Source organism: Seriola dumerili, unplaced genomic scaffold, assembly GCF_002260705.1.
Source record: "Seriola dumerili isolate Sdu_G_001 unplaced genomic scaffold, Sdu_1.0 BDQW01000192.1, whole genome shotgun sequence".
Lineage (NCBI taxonomy): Eukaryota > Metazoa > Chordata > Actinopteri > Carangiformes > Carangidae > Seriola > Seriola dumerili.
This window is the reverse complement of record NW_019174447.1, coordinates 955,973-978,757: the sequence shown is the minus strand read 5'-3', so window position 1 is coordinate 978,757 and position 22,785 is coordinate 955,973. Positions and strand designations below refer to the sequence as shown.

Sequence of the window (22,785 nt, the reverse complement as noted above, 5' to 3'; positions counted from 1 at the left end):
ACAGATTCGTGTAAAAGAGGCCAGTGTGTGTTTGTGTGTGTGTGTGTGTGTGTGTGTGTGTGTGTGTGTGTGTGTGTGTGTGTGTGTCACTGTGGTGGAGGTCTCCAGGGTTTGTGGACTAGAGCTTTGCCCTGCAGCATTCAAATGACATGGAAAACAGAAGGAGTAAGAAGCCCTCACTTCCTGTTCTCTCTCTCTGGTGAAAGTGTGTGTGTGCATTTCCGTAAACTAATGACAAAGACAAAGCTGTAGAAAAGAAAAACTCATTACCAGAGGAGCTGGAGTTAAAGGATCAGTCCTATGTTTTATCAGGCATGATTCTAGTTTTTAAGGGTCAGCCAAGGAAAACTCTTCTGAGGCACTGAACTTTATTTGACATGTGGATGAAAGGCTGTGTACTACATTACTGGCTTTCACTTCACTGGTTATTTTTATTTTTGGACATGTCTTGGTATGAAATAGAGCAGAGTCAGCAGATTGCACGAGTGTGTTAAAATCTGTGTGAAACCATGTTTCTCAGTGTCACACATGTCGTGGTGAACGTGCTGTCATTCCTCATGTTGGATTATTTACCTGTTCATCAGTCTAAATACCCAACCGTTCAGGTTCAGGTTCAGGTTCAGGTTCAGGTTCAGGTTCGAGAGAGATCTCAGTGTTGGAATTAAGAACATGTAGGAACTTCAGACAAGTGGCAGCTGCATTGCTCCTCACTGCCCTCTGCTGGCTGGAAGAGGAACAGCACTGCTCTTTATGTAAGACAGCCGCATCAGTTTAGGTAAGATTCAAGATTCAAAGCTTTATTGTGCTCTGAAGACACTGAGGGTCCACAGACCACCCACAGCCACAGACTCAGGCAGTTCCTGCAGTTCATTCAGGTCTTATACTTCAGTACTCTGACCTACGGCACTAAACGGATGGAAGTGTCCTACTCAATAACAGTATTTACCCAGATCCTGACATTGTGAATATGACAGTGAATCAGATATAAAGAAATAAAGTGAAAACAACAGCTTGAGCTATTAAAGACTCAGCAGTTTCCAGAGCCACTAACTGTTCTGTCACAGCTCAGAGAGAAAACAAAGACCCTCTGAATCTACCTGAACGATCCACTGCGCTTGATCATAGTCCAGGTACCAGAGGAGCTGAGTCTCTCTGGTCTATTTTAGCTCTTAAACAGACTCCCTGCTGACATGAACGCTGCCATAATCACACTGCTGCTGAAATGAGGATCCACCATCCTCACCGTCCTCACCGTCCTCACCATCATCACTGTCCTCACCGTCCTCACCATCCTGTCCTCACCGTCCTCACCGTCCTCACCGTCCTCACCGTCCTCACCATCCTCACCATCCTGTCCTCACCGTCCTCACTGTCCTCACCATCATCACTGTCCTCACCGTCCTCACCATCCTCACCATCCTGTCTTCACCATCCTCACCGTCCTCACCATCCTCACCATCCTGTCCTCACCGTCCTCACTGTCCTCACTGTCCTCACCGTCCTCACCGTCCTCACCGTCCTCACTGTCTTCACTGTCCTCACCGTCCTCACCATCCTCACCATCCTGTCCTCACCGTCCTCACCGTCCTCCCCATCCTCACCATCCTGTCCTCACCATCCTCACCGTCCTCACTGTCCTCACCGTCCTCACCATCCTCACCATCATCACCATCCTGTCCTCACCATCCTCACCGTCCTCACCGTCCTCACCGTCCTGTCCTCACCGTCCTCACTGTCCACCAGCCTCTTATTGTTTTTACCTGATTGTGATTTTACTGTCTGAATATGTTTATTTACTTTTATAGAAAATCACTTGCAGAAAAACATCATCATCATTATTATTATAACATGTCTATAGCTTGTTTTATGAAGCCAGTTTTCGTCACGACTGATGCTTGTTCAGCTTTTGCCCCAGTTTAAAGACCTTGATATCTAAACCCAACTTTAGTTCAGGTTCCATAAATGAGGAACCTCCTTAGTTTTCATAGAATATTTAATATGATGACTGTAGTGTTCATGATGTGGCTCACAGTTTAAAATATGTTTCCATCCTCCTTCCTCAGGCTACAACCACCCTGCTCTCCTCAAGCTGATGTCCAACCCCCACAATCTGGTAGGTCAATATCACTTATGTCATCAGCGACAGTGACAGTCTGCGTGGTTCTGCGTGGTTCTGCGTGGTTCTGCGTGGTTCTGCGTGACATGGTCTATACTAGTCCAGTAACACGTTCACAGCAGAGTGTATAGAATGTGTTTGACCATAATGAAACCTTGCTGCTTCATCTAACATATGAAGGGACACTGTGTAATTGAGACCTCTTCTTATAGTCTTTTAATATCAGTATCAGTTGATCATTTACACATATAATTAGTTTTGACCTTAATTTTCTCGTGTAAACATAATGAAATCCTTAGCCCCAGACTTGCTGTTGTTTGTGTTGCTAGGCAACATCTAGCCGAAGAGGCAGAGCTCAGCAGGAGTTTTATAATGTCACTGTTCACTGTGTCAGTCAGAAGAGCAGAGAACAGCGATGGAAAATGGAGCTGAGCAGTTGGATGTGGATTTTAAAAGTCTTAATTTTCCCAGAATTCATTGTACCACAGTCTGGCTTCAGATAGTCATGAAACTTTAGACGTCTATATCTAAGACACAGTCAAAGTCTGTCTTTGTGGAACCAGCCCCAGGAGTGGCAGCAGTGTAAGCGTAAGTCACACACATGGGAGAGCAGCGAAGAACAGGGACGTAGATATTGAGGTTCTCAGCCCCTAGAATGTGAATGATCTGCAGTAAGCACATGGCTTCTCACTGATGTGCTTATACATGCTGTATGTTCTATACAGGAGAGTAGAGCACTGTCCTGAGGAGACACTGACGTGGTCCGCAGGAAACAAACTGTTTACCTGAGACATGTTTTAACAGCTTCAGTTGTCTTCTCTGTTTCATGTAAATCACAGTCATGCTTTTGCTTTAATTGAAGTTGATTAATTGTGTTGTAGTGTTAGGGTTACTTTGAGGGAACTTCTTAAAATTTGGCACAAAAATTCATTAGGACTCAAAGATGAACTGATTAGAATTGAAATGGTTAAAGGTCAAAGGTCACTGTGACCTCATATAACTCATATTTACTCAAATGTCTATAGGGATAAAATGAAGTTTTTTATATCCAAAAGGCCAATGGTCAACTTCACTGTGACATCATTATGTTCTGCAAAAACATCTCTAGCTATTATTCAACACTGTAACTCAGGAAGGAGAGACTGTGACCGTTTGACTGGCTGGTGGAGGAAACAACCACGTGGAGGTGATTCTAGTTTTTAATGAAAGTTTTACTTGTGCTCTGTTGACCGAGTTGAACGTGTGTGTGTGTGTGTGTTTGTGTGTGTTTGTGTGTGTGTGTTTGTGTGTTTGTGTGTGTGTTCGTGTGTGTGTATTCATGAATTCATTTGTGTGTATTTGTGTGTCTTCCTCTCAGAGCACATTTGTGAACAGACCTGCTCTGGGAATCCTGCCACCTGAAAACTTTCCAGACAAGCTCACTGAAAGTCTTCTCTCGGTTAGTAACACACACACACACACACACACACACACACACACACACACACACACAGTTGAGAGTTGAGATGATGGAGTTAACTCTGTTATTGATCTGATTGTTGGGTACTACACTCCCCCTCCTCCTCCCTCCTCTCAGGTGGCCCCCAGTGGGATGACTCGTGTCCAGACCATGGCCTGTGGCTCCTGCTCCAATGAGAACGCCTACAAAGCCATGTTCATCTGGTACAGGGTGAGTGTTACCTAGTTAACAGGGTGAGTAAGTAACTGAGAGATCAACAAGAAGCAGCTTAACTTTACATCTATTAAAAGATGAGCTCACGTAACATCGCCAGGAGCTGAGGACGAGGACGTGACGTCGACCTGACTCTCAGTCGGCCATCTTTAGGAACAGTAACGTTCAGCTCCAGGATTCATATGGACAGTCAACAGTTCCATCTTCACTACAAAAACACACACACTGAACAGTGTTTTAGTGAACCAGGGAACCTGCTAATGCTAATGCTATTGCTAACGCTAATGCTAGCTGAGCAGCAACATACTTGGTAGGGTCGGTCTGCTGTATCACTGCAGAGAGAAGAGGGACACTGACTCCACTGACCTAACCAGAACCACACCTGTAACCGTGGTAACCGTACACTACAAAGATGGCTGCAGCTATAGCCTCAAAATGAAAGATGAAAGACAAACGTTAGTTACTATATATATCCATATTTCATTGATCTGATGTCTGAAAAATAATTACATTTTAATAATTACATTTTAATCTGGTCAAAAACTAAATCAGGTTCTAAAATGAACCTGCAGGTCCAGCTCCAACAAGACTAAACAACATTTCCCTTAATGCAGCTGGAGCACCAGCACCGTCTGTTAAACACACAACATACATAAGAGAATGTTCAGCTGACAACCTGAGGTTCTTATCCTTTATGTCCTAACTGGTACCTGTTACATAGAGTATGGATTTATTTTATAGATGTGTTCATCGTTGTGATTGTGTGAATTGTGGATGTGAATGAAGCGTCCTCTTTGTGAGTCCTGACTGTGTGTTTGTCTTTTTGTGTAGAACAAGGAGCGAGGACACAACACACCGTCTGAGGAGGATGTCAGCAGCTGCATGATCAACCAGGTGAGGGAGACAAATCTCAGTACACAGCACAGCATTCTGGGATGTGCCTGACATCATACTGAATATTTTCATCTTCCTCTTTCTTTCTCTCTCTCTCTCCCTCCCTCTCAGGCTCCAGGTTGCCCAGACCTCAGTATTTTATCTTTCATGGGAGGTTTCCATGGAAGAACACTGGGTATGTTCAACACAAACCACTACCTGTTCTAGATTATAAATATTACATGAGCACAGCAGCTCTTTCCATAACAGTCCTGTTGAACTGAGCCCGAGTGAAGCTGCTTCATGACAGAGGCTCATGTTTGAAAACTGTTGACCGGCTGAGGCTCGTGCTCCCGGGCTGAGCTGCTGGGTGTACTGGCTGTGGAGAGAGAGATTGAGCTGTCCACTTGTGATCAGATCACCCGAGACAGATGTTAATACCAGGTGTGCACAGGTGTGAACAGGGCCTCAGTCCTGATACACACACTCACAAAGTTCCTGAGTCTCACACTTTGATGAGTTAAAGCTTGATTCGTTCACATGAAGCAGCAGCATGGAGTCTCCACTGCTCCTGCTGCATCTCATACCTGCTGTGTGTGTGTGTGTGTGTGTGTGTGTGTGTGTCTGTGTGTGTGTGTGTGTGTGTGTGTGTGTGTGTGTGTGTGTGTACATGATGTGGTGCAGCACAGATGATCATTGCAGTGACTGTTTCAGCTACATGTGTTCGCTAGTTTAACTTGTGCTGTCGGGCTCTGGTGTGAACACAGTGTCTGTTCTGTAAAGACAACAGCTGCACTGACCTTATAAAGTCAAGGTTTGAAGTATCAGCAGATGAAGAGGCTCATTTCTTCCTCTGACTGGGACCTGGAGAGGTTGAGGCTGAGGTCAATGATCCAGTCAGACACATTAGACCTGCTCATTTCTTCATTCTCTGTGGAAAATAAATTGAAATGATGTAACAGAACGTGCACGCTTCAGAACATTAATGCACATTTTTTAAATATATGATGATCCTGATGTCACCATGCTGTGCGTGAGTTTGTCTGCCTTTAAAAACTCAGTCTCACACTACCTAAAATATCATCATTTATCAACTCTAAACACAGCTATCAAATATATTTAGCAGAATAATGTAAGCTCAAAGATCCCCTTGTAGCCTGGTCAGAGCTTTCAACCACAGGTCTGGGTCTTCATTAAGCGTATGGAGTCTTGAGTGGACAGTGGTACAGCTAAAACATTTGAGTGGTGAACAGCCACTGAAACTGTGAGGCTGAGGGATCGATGTGTACATTCATGGCTGACACAGTGCCGTTGCTTTGTTCAGGTTGCTTGGCAACGACACACTCCAAAGCAATCCACAAGCTGGATGTGCCGTCGTTCGATTGGCCGATCGCCCCGTTCCCCAGACTGCAGTACCCCCTGGAGGAGTTCACCAGAGAGAACGCACAGGAGGAGGCTCGCTTTCTAGAGGAGGTGAGCTGTGTGTGTGTGTGTGTGCGTTTTTGTGTGCACGCGTGTGTCTGTGTGTGTGTGTGTAGCAGCTGTTGCTTATTGTATTTTCAGTAACATACCTCCACCTGACAAGCTCACCTGTACACACCTGATGTGATAAACAGATCATCACTGCTTATAAAAGATTCATTCAGGTGTCTTGTGAAATTCCCTTCAGGTTTACTTACATCATATTCATGTCCTCAGGAAACTTGTTGCAGTCATAAAACCACAGAGCATCATTAACTGTGTGGTCTGACGAGTCATAAATTGACTGCCAATCAAATATATAGTGAAAAATGAATTCCTCATCGTTGAGCGTGTCCATCGGGTTCTTCAGATCGCAGAAAACTCTTGTTGGGATGGTCCTCTTCATTCATCACCATAAACTCAGACATGTTGTGGTTCAGACAGAGTCAGAGGTACCTCAAGTTTTTTTCCTTACTTTGGTCGCTAAGGTCTTCTGTGCAACGGCTTATCTCACTTTAAGTGATTCCTTAAGTATAACACTAAGATAAGGAGAAAACCTTAAATACTTAAGTGAAAATTTTAAGGAAACCTGAAAGAAAAGAATAAAGGGTGTTTTGTGCAACAGTTTTTTATATAAGTTGGACTTTAAGGAAAATCTTAACTTAAGATGCTTTGTGCAACTGGCCCCTGGATCTGAAGTTATCAGTGGAACAAGCTGAGTAAATGTAAGACCGCTCAGCTGCCAGCAGCTGGAGACGTCTTGTGTCTGCTGAGGAGCGTCACAAAAACACTGACTTTTAGCATGAAACTGCTTTATTCAGTGTTTGTACTGGATTTGATCACCAGGTCCATTTCTTCAGCTCAAGGTTAAAATCCTCCTGAACGATGAACACTGAAGGAATCCGAACAACTCCCATGATCCCACGCTACATCACAATTTCACCAAACTCTGTCTTTTGTCATTGTTGTGATTCAGAGGCAGAAGTTACATAATCTCCTTTTCAAGTCATAACATAAGAAGACATTTGTTTACAAAGGAAGTACACACACAGATACACAAGATCACATTTGCCATGTATTAAGATAACTGAGTGTGTGTGTGTGTGTGTGTGTGTGTGTGGTGTGTGTGTGTGTGTGTGTGTGTGTGTGTGTGTGTGTGTGTGTGTGCGTGCGTTCTCAGGTGGAGGACCTGATCGTGAAGTGGAGGCAGAAGGGGAAGCCTGTAGCAGGGATTGTAATTGAGCCGATCCAGGCTGAGGGTGGAGATAACCACGCCTCCCCAAACTTCTTCAAGGCTCTCCGCAACATCGCACGCAAGGTACCAGTTATCACCATGGCAACAGGTCCTTTAAACAGACTTAGCCTGTGTGAATGAGCTGTGCTTGGATAATCAGTACTGATGCCGGGCTGCATCATGTGACTGCGAGGACAGTAGTAAATAGAAAGTAAATAGCAATAGTAGCAGTAGTAGTGTTGTATTGTAGAGAGTCTCACTGACAGTAGAATTGTTCTCTGACTTTGTACAGGTTTTTCTACCTCTACAGTCTTTTATGTAACTGTTTTGCAGGTTTGCTGCTGTGAATTAACTGGTCTTGTGTTGTCTTTCTGTCACTTTGCACTTTTACTTCAAGCCTTTATTTTTCTTGTTAAATGTTATATTAGGAAAAAGCAAGTTTATTTCTACAGCACTGTTCAGACACGAGGCAATTCAAAGAGCTTGGAAATACATGAACAATAGAACATTGAGATGAGGTTAAAATAGCATTTAAAAACAATAAAAACAAAATATGTAAATACATAATATCGGGTAGAAACTTAGGACACCATTTTAACAAGAATGGAGAAATAAAAGACATTAACAACAAGCAAACGCACAAGATTAAAAAGATGTGATGTATGTGATTTATTGGTGAGCTGCAGTAAACTGTTGTTTGAAGCCCTGATTTCACTGAGCTGACAGTTTCAGCAGATCTCAGGTGTTCAGGAAGCTTGTTCCACAGGTGAGGAGCAGAGGAAGTAAAAGCTGCTTCACCTGGCTTGGTTCTGATTCTGGGAACACTGAGTGAACCTGTCCCAGATCACCTGAGGGTCTGGATGCTTCATATGGTACATGTAGATCAGAGATGTGTTTGGGCCTGAGATCATTTAGTGCTTTACAGACCAGTAGTAGTAAAAATCTGTTCTTTGACACACAGGAAGCCAGAGTAGTGATTTAAGGACCAGTGTGATGTGCTCCACTGTCTTGGTGTTAGTGAGGACTCAGAATGAGCTGCAGCTGTGTGATAGTCAGAGCCTGAGGCATAATGTTTTTGTGTTGTCCGTCGCATTCTCGTGGACACGATATCTCAGTAACGCCGTGACAGAACTTCCTCAACTTTGGCACAAACATTCACTAGGACTCAAGGATGAACTAATTAGGTTTTGGGGGTCAAGGTCAAGGTCACAGTGACCTCAGAAAACACTTTTTATCCATTACTCAAGATGCAATTAAGACATTATTTCACACAAATGGTTCATATTTTCTATGACTCTGGATAAACAGGGATGTAACCTGAAACTAGTCTGAGTGGAGGAGGCAGACACCAGCGAGGAGGTGATTCTAGTTTTACTAAGACCTGGGAAGACACCATTACAATAGTCAAGCCTGCTGAATATTAATTATTTAATTGATAATAATATATGTGAATAATATATAATATATGTGTTCTGTAGCAAAATGGTAGTCTTATATATTTTGATCCTACCAGACATGAAGACGTGTGCATCAGTTAGAATGTGCTGTATACTTGATGTGAACAAACCCTGTATAAATTTGCTCAAGTCATATGTCAATAATTGGTCATGCTGCTGGGACGCCTGAAGGTTCTGGTGCAGGTCTACCGTCCATCGTTGTGGGCTTGAGAATAGACAAGGGTGTGGTCTGGTCCTGAGTCAGTAGTCCTCCCTATGAAGACTTGCCTACAGTGTCAATGAGTGAAACGCTAGTTGGATTCATGATCTGTTTGCCTTGTCTACCATGTCTCAGCCTGTTAACCTTTCGTCTCCAGCATGGCTGTGCTTTCCACGTGGATGAGGTCCAGACCGGAGGGGGGACCACAGGGAAGTTTTGGGCCCATGAGCACTGGGGCATGGATGACCCTGCTGACATCGTGTCCTTCAGCAAGAAGCTTCTGACCGGCGGCTACTACCACAGGGATGAACTACAGGCTGATAAGGTGCAGTTCACATAAAGATTTCTCCAGTGGGACTCAGACCTCAGACTGTATTGATCAGTGAAGTGAGGTTTAATGTTTAGGGCTGAAGGTTTCAGGGGGTGGGGCTATAGCCACTGAACACAGGGTCAATAACATCTAAAATGTGTCAGTCAGAGCAGTAGCTGCTTCCACAGCCTTCAGTCTTTACTGCAGTTTCTTAGAATACAAACAAGCATCAACCTCCGAAGCTGGAAAATGAAGCCAGCACTGAAGAACCAAAAGCTGCAGTTCCTTTAATGACCACTAGAGTCTGGCTCCAACAGTGAGTCAGTCCCCATAGACTCCCATGTTAAAATGTCCAACTTTACAGCAGAAATAAACATGTTTACAATCTGGTACAAAAACAGTTCTGATCTCTAGAGCTAATTTCCTCCTTCATGACACCTGTTTATATAACTCACCTGTTTACATTTTATTAAGGCCTAAAGTTATGGAGAATTGAGGGTGTGGGCTCTTTGAGTGACAGGTGGGTGAGTGTATGCTTGCAACAAATCATGAACCAAAGTTTCATCTCCACATACTCCCCTCCTCTTTGACCATTTTTGGATTAGCTGGTAGTTAGGGGCCAGAGTCAGACACTGCCAAGATGGCGATGGTGGAGCAGCTCACTCTCAGCTTCAAATCCACTCTTCAGAAACCTGTGGGTGACGTCACAGAGGCTATGTCCATCTTTAGTTACAGTCAATGGTCACAGAGTGATGAGAATCCTCAGCAAGAAGTAAGAGGCTCGTTCCTCATCATTCGACAGTTTCCTCTGGAGACAAAGAACATCCAGAAGACCAGTGCTGTCTATCTTCAAATCTTCATGTGCTGCTATAAATCCCCTAACGCTTTTTGTGCCTGTCCCTTTAATCAGCTGTGTTCTCATATTATTGATGTGTTTGAACCATCTGTGACAAAACATGGACTTTACATCACTGCAGTCTCATCTCTCTGTCACTGGACTGTTACTTTAAAAGGTGTTTATGTGGTGATTGTCATTATTAACAGGTCTCTTTGTGTCTGTTGTCTGTTTCAGGCGTACCGTATCTTCAACACGTGGATGGGAGACCCATCAAAGAACTTGTTCCTGTCTGAGGTTCTCAATGTGATTCGCAGAGAGAACCTCCTGGAGGAGGTGACCCGGTCTGGGAGAACCCTGCTAAATGGTCTCTATGAGCTACAGGTAGTGTGTCTGAGGTGGTCTACTGTAGACAGCTGTGATAACTACATACCATGAGAACAGACTCACTGTAGTTTCCTTGGATCGTGCTTGGTGTGAATCTGACCTGAATGTGTGTGAACATGAACCTCCATGTGATTGGTCCTCAGGCTCAGTACCCCGGCATCCTGAGCCGCGCTCGAGGTCAGGGGACCTTCTGTGCCATCGATGTCTGTGATGATCCAACACGCACCAGCATCTTACTGAAGGCCAGAGACAAAGGTATGAAGGACATGACCGTCCGCTCATGTTGATGTCCCACAGTTCAGTTCAGAGTATGGTTCTGCAGGTTAGCTGCTGCACTGGGAATACACTGAGCATGACACACTGACAGCCCCTCTCTTCCTCTGGATCCTGAGTGAAAATGACACTGCTGTAATTAATTGTTAATTATGTTAACTGTGTAAAGGAACAGGTAAGCTTTAAGTGGGATTTTAAATGTATCTACAGATGAGGTCTGTCTGTTAGTAGACAGCTGCTGAGTGTTAACCTGAGGGACAGCTAATAGACCGACCCCCTCTGGTTCTAGAGGGTTCATGACTAATTAACAACTGAGAACTGGATTTAGGGCTACAGCTGTTTGTCTGCATTAAAAAACCTTAAACCATGTTAACATCCATATGATGTTTTTATATAATTCAAGACATATCATGAGTGAAATAATCAGTCAACTGGACTCAAGGATGAACTGATTAGATTTTGGTGGCTAAAGGTCAAAGGTCAGGGTAAGGGTGACCTCACAAAACACTTTTTAGCCATAACTCAAGACTTCACACATCAATTGTGACAAAATCTCACACAAATGGTTCATATTTTATATGACTCAGCCTCGGGGAAAGTATGAACTGAATTAACCTGAGCAAGATGAATTCGCTGAGATGACAGTTGTTTTATCTGCTGACGTCCACGTGAAGGTGGCTGACGGACAGTGTTTGTCTCTAACAGGTGTCCTCCTGGGAGGCTGCGGGGACCGATCCATCCGTTTCCGTCCAGCGCTGGTCTTCAAGGAGTACCACGCCCACATCTTCCTCAACATCTTCAACGACGTGTTGGCCCAGCACAAGTAGATCCTGACCCCGAGGGAACCTGAGTTCATCCAGACAGGGGGAGGGGGGTGGGGGACTCCAAGACCGCCAATGCCATGATAAGCACAATCCACACAATAACTCACACAGATGTCACATAAAACCTCCGATCCGAGACCCAGGGCCAGTTTCTTACAGACAAGGCCAGTCTTCATCCTCATAGCCAGACGTGATAATGGTGATGTCCTCTTACCTGTGCTGCCATTCAGATGCTCCCACTCACAACAGGGTTCATGTTTCTGTAAGACAAATCTATTAAAATGTCTCCACCTCATATGTAGACTGACTAGACTAGCAGTACTCAGGATGAAGTCATCTAGCACCTTCTGTCTCACACTTTCCTGCCTACATCATTGCTCCTTGGACTGGATGATGTTGATACTGTGATTCTTACTGAAACATCACACGACCACATTTCTCAAAATGTAGCAGTTTGATGTTCAGACTACGTCATGCGACATCTCTTATTCAGTTTAACCCGTCCAGCCAGCGTCACCTTCAGTTGATACAGCTACTAAAATCAGCTGATGAGGTATTTTTTTTATTCTGCAAGTCAACTTAAAATACCCTGTAAAGCTCTGCTCATCTCATCCAATGTTTCTGGGTCTGGCACAGAAAGATGACGTCCCCATTTTTGATCTGGCCTACGGAGCTCTGAGTAGTTAAGAAGGAGCTGTTAATGCAGACACACACCAGACCTTGTTGAATCACTTCATGAATCTGAGAGTCTGAGGTTCAGAGGTCTGGAACCAGGTTTTTAATGTGGCTCTGTTCCTGGTGCAGGTAGCACAGCATTATATTAATGTAAATAAGATCCCAACTCCTAATGAAACTTAATTCATGTATGCGCTCAGGTTAGGGTCAAAAAAGGTCAAACTGTACACCTGTACAATAAATCATTGTCCATCTTGAAAATCCTGAGATGAAGGTAACAGAACCACCTGCCCGCTGACTGGACTCACTGCTTTGTGATTGGACTATCGTCGTCCAATCAGATTCAGGTGTGAAAACAGGGTCAAAGTTCACACTTGTTACCTCATCATCGCAGTGTTGTGAGTGTTACACAGTGTTACGCATCTTTGTGTCTTTGTGTGACCTCACCACTGACATCATCGTCAGATTTTATTCACACAACGACAAATCTTTTCTGCACGTGCAAACGATTTATTTTACAGGTTTAAATGTTGATTTATAAACGACACATCGTACAAGCTCAGAACCTTTTTGACCCTAACCTGAGCCCGTACTCACCTCAGAACAAAGTGTTGCGTACAGTTTCTGTTAGTGCTCATGCTTCATCCCGCCGCCTGTCTGACTGACAGTCCCTGAGCTGATCACAGGAGACTGTGTTCGCTTGGAGGAGGACACACGACCCTGTGTCAGTGATGACTGTGTGTAGGAACACACACACACACACAGCTGAGACGCCAGCCTGCATGTGATTTACTGCTGCCCATTAGAGATGTCCCTGTACTTATTCTGACTGTTGTGTTGCTCTTCATAGGAATGACTTCTCAGCTTGAAATGTTGTCGCCCAGAAAAATGTGAATCTTATCTGGACCATGAAAATGTCATAGATGATTTAGTGCCTGCATGTTAGTCAGTGCGTGTTTCTTTTCTCTGCTGCTGGCCATCACTAACCTGAACCTGTAACACATTCACTTTACTCTTGAACAAGAGCTTCATATCTAAACTAGTACTACTGCTGACTATGATTTCATATTCAACACAGAGAAATAGTGTTGTTAATAACTAACTAGTAGCCAATCAGGATTGTCACGAGCCTCTTTGGGACACTTAAAACACACTTGGAGTAAAGCACAGAACTCTCCTCTCATTACTGCCCCTGACACCACAGGGCAGTGAACTCCCTCAGGAGTTTACAGCAGTGGCTGTTTTTTTTACCCTAACGACCACAAGGGGGCAACAATGAGCCACGTTCTACACCTGAAAACAAACTGAGACATAAAGGTGAGCTTTGTGTTTTACCTGAAGTGTTTTCAGACAGTATGGTTTGGTTATTTATATGTCTGGTTAACTAGAGCAGCTTGCTACCCCGAGCGTCTCTATGGAAACCAGACATAAACCAGCACAGCTCATACAGACATGTTAGGACACAAAGACACAAATCTTCTGAACATGTTCCATGTTTCTGTTGTAAATCCTGAGGCTGATGTTCTGCTGACTGTGTAGAACACTTCAGAACTCATCAGTGTTTGTGAATGTTCCATGGAGCTTTTAGACAAGTGTTAGGAATGCGTACTACTCCTAGATTTAATGATGATTTAATGAGGTCAGGAGGGTGTCAGGGCTGAGCAATACGACAGTGGTGATGATGATGATGATGATGATGATGATGATGATGATGATGATGATGATGATGATGATGACACCAGTGCTCGTCTCCTCGTTGTCACTCAGTATTACATAGAGTCTGTGATGACCCTCTTTAATTATTTGCACCTGTGATCTGAGGTAGATCATGATTGATGTAATTATTTTAGATGGCTCTAACTGTCGTTGTCCATGTCCTGTGATCAATAAATGAAGTTTTGACTAACTCACCAGAGTTTTTATTTCTTGACTGGAAAAGGATCTTTCATGTTTTTTGGTGACACTGTTGAATGAAAGAAGATTCCTGTAACTGATTAATATTAATTACACAGATAATTAGAAAAGCTCTATTTAAAATCAATAGATATTCATTCACTAGGCTACTGGTTTAATATGAATAAATATATAAGCAAAGGCCACCAGTGCATTTATATAATGAAAAACTGGTGTCCTGGCTAATGGGATCTTTGGTAAGAAAACACACATACAGACAGACTGTGTGCGTGCGTTCGTGTGTGTGTGCGCGCGTATGCTGTATGCTCACAAACCATTGGATACCGTCTCACAGTGTCAGTGTCCATGTTCCTTCAGAGTCATGTGATCATGTGATGTCTCAGTTCTGTACAGCAGACCTCCATGCTCCTGGATAATATCTAATGTCTTTATTGATTCCTCCAGCCGTCCGGTTGTAACTGAAGGACTGTCTGTCCATCACAGCTGGACTGTGTCAGGTCCACTTTCTGTATGTGTGTGAGTGACGAGTTGTCCATATTCACCTGATGTGACCCACTGAGCTCTGATAAACCTGACTGGGAGCTGGGTGCTGTTCAATAGTTCAATAGTTCTGATCCCAGAGGTTTCTGCTCTGGGATTAATTCTCATATTTAAAGCTTGATCTCTAAACTCAGTGATTTGGGGTAAATGTGTATCTTATCATCAACAGTAGAGTGTAACTACACCACCACCAGGATCTGATCTAAATGAGACCCAGGTGATAGGGACTACTTCTCCTGTAGATATAGTCTTCAGTTCCCTGAGCAGCAGTGACGCTGTGTGTGATGTGTGTGAGAACTGTGACGACACCACAAACCTCGTTAATCCTCTGAGATTTAATGACAGAACAGAACATGATGAGATCTGAGACAGACTTCACTCACAGTGTCAGCATCATCCAGCTACAGAGAGAGTTTATCACTGGCACTGAGCGTGGGACAGAGACTCTCATCCTTGCAGCTTCAGTTTGTGTGTACATGTTCAGCATCTGGAGTTCACCACATTCTTAAAACCACTCAGATGGATATGAATAAATATACCTGATCATTTTCATGTTAAACAGCTGCTGAGTTCATCTTGCAGTGAGATGTGTCCCTGCAGCTCACATCAGTTCAATAACCCACTCTCATTAGTTTGGACTGACAATGACAGATTATTTCAAAATAAAGGTATTGACTGGATTGAATCTTTTATTATGGTATCTATTTATCATTATGTATGAAAATGTATAAACTGTAGATTCCTCTGTGTGTTTTGTGTCAGTATCAGTATCATATTGATACCAGCCAGGGGTTTACATGGTATTGGATCAGAAGCAAAGTAGAGGTTTCTGACACAACTCTCCTTTAACACTTGAAGTAAACAGAAGAACTTTATCTAGACTGACACATGTCAACTTGTTGCCTTCATCAGGGTCATCATCGTACATCACAAGAAACATTTAAATAAGGGCAGTATGAAACAGATTAAATATATAACAGGCAATCATATGTGAACACATACATATCTGCCTGTGGGGCGTCTACAGAGAGTTGGGTTGGAACTACGGTCATGTGGCTTCAGGCCAATCATTGTCTCAGGCTGGTGAGGAATGTCCAATAGAGGACATGGGTGTCACCGTGTTTAGTTCATAGACAGGAGAAGGGTGGTGCTTAAGATTGTACAAAAGGGACATTGTCCCAGAAAGGTTAATCTTAAGTGATCATTTGATGTGGCATAAACCCACCCGAAAAACACTTAGATTCAAAAGTGCTATATATGTGAAAGGCAACATGATGCAACTTAAAAAACTAAATCATACTAAGGTCATCATAAAAATACACAAATATACATAAATACATCAAAATACAGATAACTGAACAATACAACACTATGAAAAATATAAATATTATAAAAACTAACACTATAAAAACCTGTTAATTGAGAAATCCTCAGTCATGCCCCCTGAAAAATAAACTTTTGAGATAAAAAAATCCAGAACACTTCCCTCTTCCTCCTGAGAGAATCAACATCAGCACCTCTTTGTCTAGGCTTAACACTTCTATGCCAATAGTAAAAAATTGAGATGACGTGATGTTTTCATTGAAATGTCTTGCAGCAGTTATTGGTTAGTATAATTTCTCTTCTGAGAGCTTCTGTGTTCAGTGATGCGCCCTTTTATTGCTCACTTAAATTTTCCCTGTTCTTTTCAAACATATTCTCTCTGACTCTCAAAAGATATGTCAGTTTTCCTATGATGACAATGTCTGGAACAATTTCAAGGCAATTTCTTGATTTGGAGCATTTGCAGTTTTCTTACTTGCTGTGAGTAGAACTTTGGTCAGGTAGAGATCTTCTCTCATCATGGTACCATTAATGTTCCCAAGATACATCACAGGTATTTGGAATTAGTGTTAGGTCATAGTGTTAGGGTTAGGGTTAGCAGCAAGTTGCGTGCTTTTTACTTTGGGTGTTAAAAACAGGTTAAATTCTTCCAGCAGAATTCCCTCCACACTAGTGAGTTTGTAGGGATGTGCTCTTTAAGAGAACAGGATGTTTCACCTGTATTTTGCCACATGGGCAATGTATCATGTAAACAACATTTTTCGTTTAACTGGTAATAAAGTCCTTGATGTTAATATCCTTTCCATTGATAGGTTGGTTAAAAGATTCGATTTTTAGTATATTGGCAATTTATGCAGGCTCCAGACTTAAAGTTGCCTTAGAGAGTTTTAGTTGTGAGGTTACTTCACTTTGCTGACATGCATCTTTAAAGGGATGGGTGATTTTGAAGGATATGAATGTCAGTGTTTTAAAATCATGTCCTTAGCTTTAGGTATGAACGCTATGCAGTAAGTGAGATATTTGGCTGTTTTATATTTTTTTTATGTCTCTTACTTTCCTTACTTAAATGTTACGTGTGATGTGTTGCATGGTATTGGATCAGAAATCAGTGCCATCACACATCACTTCCGGAAATACGTCACACAAGTGGCTCCTGAATTACACTGGAGGAGAACTCGTCCTCCTCCCCCATCCTGAGCCTCACCCATCGGGAAAGAGCTGAGGCAGAGAGGGAGGGGAGGAGCCATGGCGCCTAACGGAAGCTAGGACGAGAAAATCAAAATAAAAGCTGTACGTTATCTATATCATGCAGGGGGACGTGCCCGCTTCGTCTGCCGAGATACAGCGAAGTGTTTTCAGCTGTGTTCGGCTCGGATCCCTGCAGGTCCACCTGAGACGCGGACCCGGACCTGGTCCAAAGCACGAGCTCCCACAGAACCGGACAGGAAAAGGAGCGCACATTGATAGAACGGCAGAACGGAAATGTAACGTGACCGCTGTTGTCGTGGGACGCGTTTGCGTGACAACGTGGCGGTTAACAGCCAATGAGAATGTGTCATAAATTACTGTCCTTCCACATCCCGCTTCTTATTGGCCAGAGTCCCCGTCAGGGCACTGGAGATTGGCTAACTCAAGAACAGGGCCCGCCCCCCTGAGGCGGGTATTTAAAGGTGCAGAGTGCCAACGCGGACTGACCTGCTGCTCACTCACTACGAAGATAGGTGTCGCGAGAGGCCGCCGGACGCTGGTGAGTTCACGTTTTCTTATCTGTGTGAAGCTTTAGGAGGTAAACTGGTCTCCAGAGTGTGAGGCTCAGCTGATGAACCCCAGCAGCCTGGAGGTGGACTGGTGTAGACTGATTTAGACTGAAGTAGATTGATGTGGACTGATGTGAACTGCAGGACTGAGGGTGGACCACAGGCTCTGTGTCATCACTGTGGTGCTGTTAATGTGATGTTCTGCATTATTATAGTGTCGATGAGAGCATGTGTGTGGATGTTACACCGTCCCTCAGGGTCAGGGTTCACTTGTCCACAGAGACCCTGTCAGTGGTCTGAGGTCTTCACCCTGACAGTCCAGGTGGATCCTCAGGGATCTGGGTCTGGATCCTGAGCTTCTACATCCACAGTTGGAGCAGGATGTTGGTGTGGATTTGATGATGACATGCTCACAGTTAAAACACACAGGGTCTGGTGCTGAATCAGCAGCTTGGAGTGGAATAATTACACCCAGATGTGATTATTGCTCATGGATGCCATATTTGATAACAGGACCTGCTGCATGTGAATACGTTGAAGCTGTAGAAAGTGTCCGACTGTTGTCTGTGTCAGAGACAAGATCAGAATTGTGCACAACACATCATCTTCTCAGTAGACTCAGTAGACAAAAAGTAGACCCCTCCCCTCACCACCCTGCTTTGAACTGCAGGCTCAGGAAGAGGCTGGTCTGAAGAAGACGTGGTGAACCCAGCTGAGTCTGAGAGACCTGTACCCTGTGAGGAGGTGAGACCCAGTGTGACTCTCTGACCTTTAGGAGGCGCTGTAGCTTTTAAATGAAAAACACAGCTGCACACCTCCTGCTCCACCAGTCCGTCTGTTCAAGTCTTAATGTTTGATGCTTCAGGTATTTTAAAGTTCTGGTCTGATGTGGTCTGAGCAGTCTGTATCTTCTCTCTCCACTTGTCCTTCCAGTTGATCATGATGCTGCTTCGGTCTCTAGCATCCCTCTGCATCCTGGCTGCTGTTGCCTTTGCAGTCCCTGCTCAAGAGAAGCGCATCCACCACCACGCTGATCTGAGCGACCACGCCCACGACGATGCTCATGGCTTCCAGTACGACCACGAGGCCTTCCTGGGCAAGGAGGAGGCCAAGACCTTCGACCAGCTGACCCCTGAGGAGAGCAAGGACAGACTAGCGTAGGTTTCTCTGACTGCTGCCTCAAACGGTGTTTCTATGCATTTCTCCTGCAGACATATATGTCGTCAGGGTGTGTAGGTCAGGGTTTGGGATCTGTTTCCTGAAACACAGACGGAGCAGATTATTTCACTGTTATGGGTTAATGTTTTCACAGTCAGAAAAACTTTGATCCTGCTCAGAAACTGCTTTGTTCCAGCTGACTCAGGTAGGAAAGAGGAGCAGATAAGTCAAAAGTATAAACTACTACAACATAGTAATAATAATAACTACGCAGTGAGTGAATAGAAAGATGTGCAAAAAGTAATGTGTGTGAATTGAATCACAGCACAGACAAAAAAAAAAAGTAAAATGTGCGAAGTAGATTAACAGTAACGTAGTGGCTATTTGTCTTGAAACAAATTTAAATCCAACATAAATCAAAAAGCCACTTTTGCACCATGGGAATGTGGTTTACGCAGGCAAAAGAATCCACTCTGCAAACTAATCCTTTGCATTCTTCTTGAGATTTATTCATTCAAACAAGCAGCAAACAGAAGAAGAAAGGGCTCATGTTTCCTGCTGCCTCTCAATAGGTCCACCCAGGTGCATGCTGGTCCTAAACCTGTCTGACTCCTTAAATAAGTATCCATAGTGTTACCCAAATAAACTAAATGCTAGTGAACCAAAACTATGCTAAACAATCAAATACTATAAAGAAACTAATGACGGACAAAAGAGAATATTATCAAAAAATAAAACAATTTAATTAAACTGATCCAAACTCAGAACAGATGAATAAATAATAGAAAAACCAACAAACAAAATGGCTCCTACAAGTAATGTGAGTGTAATGTGCAAGTAAACCGATGAAGTGTGGCGTCTCCTCCTCCTCCTCCAGACTGGAGCTCTGGAGAAATCAATTGGGTCTTGTTTGTTTTTTTTTTACCTTCTAAACCTCACCCAGAACCCTGACCCCCAACCTCTCCCAACAGGAAGATCGTGGACCGCATTGACACCAACAAGGACGGCTACGTTAGCCACACAGAGCTGCACTACTGGATCAAACACCGGCAGAGGAGGTACATCGAGGAGAACGTCAACAAGCACTGGAACGACTACGACAAGAACCAGGATGGCAAGATCGCCTGGGAGGAGTACAAAAACACCACCTACGGCTTCTACCTGGGTAATTCTGACTGATGGTTCTCCATCCTGACATGTCTTCGTCTTTCCTCTATTCTTTACCATGTGTTTACTTCTTCTTTACATCATCTTATCATTTCCTCTATTTCTATGTGAGCTGGAAGCTGATTATAGTGTTGCCATGACAACATGTGTCCTACAGTGACGTAGGACCACAACATCTTTTCTCACCTGTGCTCAGGTTATAGAACACACACATGAACCAGCTCTACCTGCTGTAGAATAACATAAGAATAACACAGTGTCCTCTTTAATTCAGGTAAACAGTTCATCCATCTGAAAACTGAGGACTACCAGAGCCCTGAAAACTGAAGCTTGTGCTGTGTTTCAGATGAGGAGTTTGATGACATCGAAGACAAGGCCACCTACAAGGCCATGCTCACCCGGGACGAGCGCCGCTTCAAGAACGCTGACCGAGACCGCGACGGCATCGCCACCCGAGAGGAGTTCACTGCCTTCCTGCACCCCGAGGAGTTTGACTACATGAGGGATGTGGTTGTGCAGGTGGGACCTAGTTTCTGATGATGTATTGTTAGACATGCTGGTGATCTTCTGATTAAAAACATGACTAGACAACTTTCTTTACCTGGGGCTCAAAACACAAATCCTGATCAAAAAGTTTTCTATGATTTGAGTTCTTTTTGCGAGTGGACCAAGCACGATGACCTCAGATTTCATATGATGTACATCATATACATCATGTCATATTGTAAACCATGTTCTCCAGTGGAAGCTGCAGCCTCTCTGCAGACTGCTGTGTTGTGTCCTTTAGTCCAGTTCCCATCTTGGTATGGAGCCTTTTAGTTGTCTCTTTAAACATCTGCCTTACAGCTGTGATACTGTTCATATAACAGAACTGAATAACTCTCTTTCAGGAAACTGTGGAGGACATTGATAAGAACGGAGATGGAAAGATCAACATGGATGAATACATTGGTATGTAACTCTGTTTCCCTCCAGCCAGCTCCTCCTCCACTGCTAAACTGGAGGTGACCTGTCCTGAATCTGTGTCTGCTGCTGCTCCACAGGTGACATGTACTCACCTGAGAGTGGGGAGCGTGAGCCTGACTGGGTCCAGACGGAGAGGAAACACTTCTCAGACTTCAGAGACGCCAACAAGGTAAAAGCTGCTCATCAGTCAGCGGCATGAGGTCATCTCAGGTCAGAGTGACACTGTAGCTCACAGCTGTCAGGTGACTGGTGGTTATTTACCTGGGCGGGGTCAAGGCCGGACTCAACAAACACAATCAACTGAGGACTGACTACAACTGATTAGATTGGGTAGACAGGATTTAATGTCAGGAGGCTGTGGGAGTGAGCCGACAGAGATTTACAGAGAGTCTGAGCTCATTGTTTATCTGTTTACTGTTCCACATCCAGCTGTTTTCATAGAAACATCTGTAAACAGCCTCAAACAGCGGACAGACTCAGTTACAGAGCAGCTGGTGAACACAGTGGAACATTTAGCAGCTAAAGAGCCAGAGATTTCCCTCAGGAGCTGGTGGAGGCACATAGAGTCCTGCTGCCCTCAAGTGGCTGAAATCAGTTACTGCAGGTTTAAAACTCCTGTCATCTAGTACTGGGCCCAGTTGCACAAAACACCTTAAGATTTTCCTTAAAGTGTGAGTTACGGTTTCCTTAAAATAAAAGCATTTGCACAAAACACCCTTAAGTTTCCTTAAAATGTTCACTGAAGTTTTCTCCTTAACTTAGTCTTATATTTAAGGAATCACTTAGAGTCAGTTAAACCCTTGCACAAAAGACCTTAGTGACCAGAGTAAGGAGAAAAAACTAAAGGTATCTCTGACTCTATCTTAACTGCAACATGACCAAGGTGTCAGCAGCCGCTGTCAGAGAGGTGGAACATGTGTGTGGAGCCTGCACTGGTGTGAGGGTTAACAGATGTGTGAATGTGTTTGTCTCACTGTGCCTCTTCTTTCTCCTGCTCCCTGCTGAGCGTCAGTTACAGTGTGTGTGTGTGCGTGTGTGTGTGTGGGTGTGTCGTGCAGGACGGGTACCTGGATGGTGATGAGGTGGCCCACTGGATTTTGCCAGGAGAGGTCGACCATGCTGACAACGAAGCCAAACATTTGATTCACGAGACGGACACTGACAAGGTAGACCTGATGCTGCTCAGCCCCTCTGATACACACAGGGTCACACCATAGACACTGAACCACACACCTCACACTGATCCTGTATCAATACCTGATACCTGACGTTTTAGCTTCCGCATTAAAACCACAGCAGAGAAGTGAAAGCACAGGTAGTTAACTTTACATCTTCAGTGGGTGGTGATGCAGCTGCGAGCAGGGAGCGTTCAGAGACGCTCCAACATGTGAAACAGCCGAAAATCTGTTTATTTATATAATATACTGACAGTTTTTGAGATTTTATTCTGAAAGGGATTAATCAGAGACCAGCTTCCTGGAGGGCAGTTCAGTAATTAAACTATATAAACTTAAAGGACAAGGAGTCTCATGTGCAGCCAGACCAACAGTGACTGTCTCCCACTAACAAGACCTGGACCTGTATCAGACCCAGATAGATCTGGTTCCTCACATGGTCCTTAATCTCACACACACACACACACAC

The 22,785-nt window shown here is 43.9% G+C and overlaps 2 protein-coding genes across 3 annotated transcripts in view; both read left to right on the top strand.

Moving 5' to 3' along the window:
- The window catches only part of abat (4-aminobutyrate aminotransferase), a 42,196-nt gene extending 27,969 nt beyond the window's left edge, over nt 1–14,227 (top strand). Inside the window, exons 7-17 of the mRNA XM_022753693.1 lie at nt 2,064–2,113; nt 3,474–3,554; nt 3,693–3,785; nt 4,620–4,682; nt 4,794–4,857; nt 5,986–6,134; nt 7,303–7,440; nt 9,170–9,337; nt 10,395–10,541; nt 10,688–10,799; nt 11,523–14,227. Coding sequence (XP_022609414.1) covers nt 2,064–2,113; nt 3,474–3,554; nt 3,693–3,785; nt 4,620–4,682; nt 4,794–4,857; nt 5,986–6,134; nt 7,303–7,440; nt 9,170–9,337; nt 10,395–10,541; nt 10,688–10,799; nt 11,523–11,644 — 1,187 coding nt within the window. The 3' untranslated portion in view covers nt 11,645–14,227. The remainder of the gene's footprint in view (nt 1–2,063; nt 2,114–3,473; nt 3,555–3,692; nt 3,786–4,619; nt 4,683–4,793; nt 4,858–5,985; nt 6,135–7,302; nt 7,441–9,169; nt 9,338–10,394; nt 10,542–10,687; nt 10,800–11,522) is intronic.
- Nucleotides 14,228–17,798: 3,571 nt separating this feature from the next.
- Nucleotides 17,799–22,785, top strand: part of rcn3 (reticulocalbin 3) — a 19,621-nt gene continuing 14,634 nt past the window's right edge. The window contains exons 1-8 of one of the 2 annotated variants that reach the window (XM_022753700.1): nt 17,800–17,840; nt 18,521–18,594; nt 18,784–19,007; nt 19,980–20,173; nt 20,522–20,694; nt 21,066–21,126; nt 21,219–21,310; nt 22,200–22,307. In XM_022753700.1, the coding sequence (XP_022609421.1) occupies nt 18,790–19,007; nt 19,980–20,173; nt 20,522–20,694; nt 21,066–21,126; nt 21,219–21,310; nt 22,200–22,307 (846 nt within the window). In that variant the 5' untranslated portion in view covers nt 17,800–17,840; nt 18,521–18,594; nt 18,784–18,789. Of the gene's footprint in view, nt 17,841–18,520; nt 18,595–18,783; nt 19,008–19,979; nt 20,174–20,521; nt 20,695–21,065; nt 21,127–21,218; nt 21,311–22,199; nt 22,308–22,785 lie in introns of both variants that reach the window. The other variant, XM_022753701.1, reaches the window with a different exon arrangement.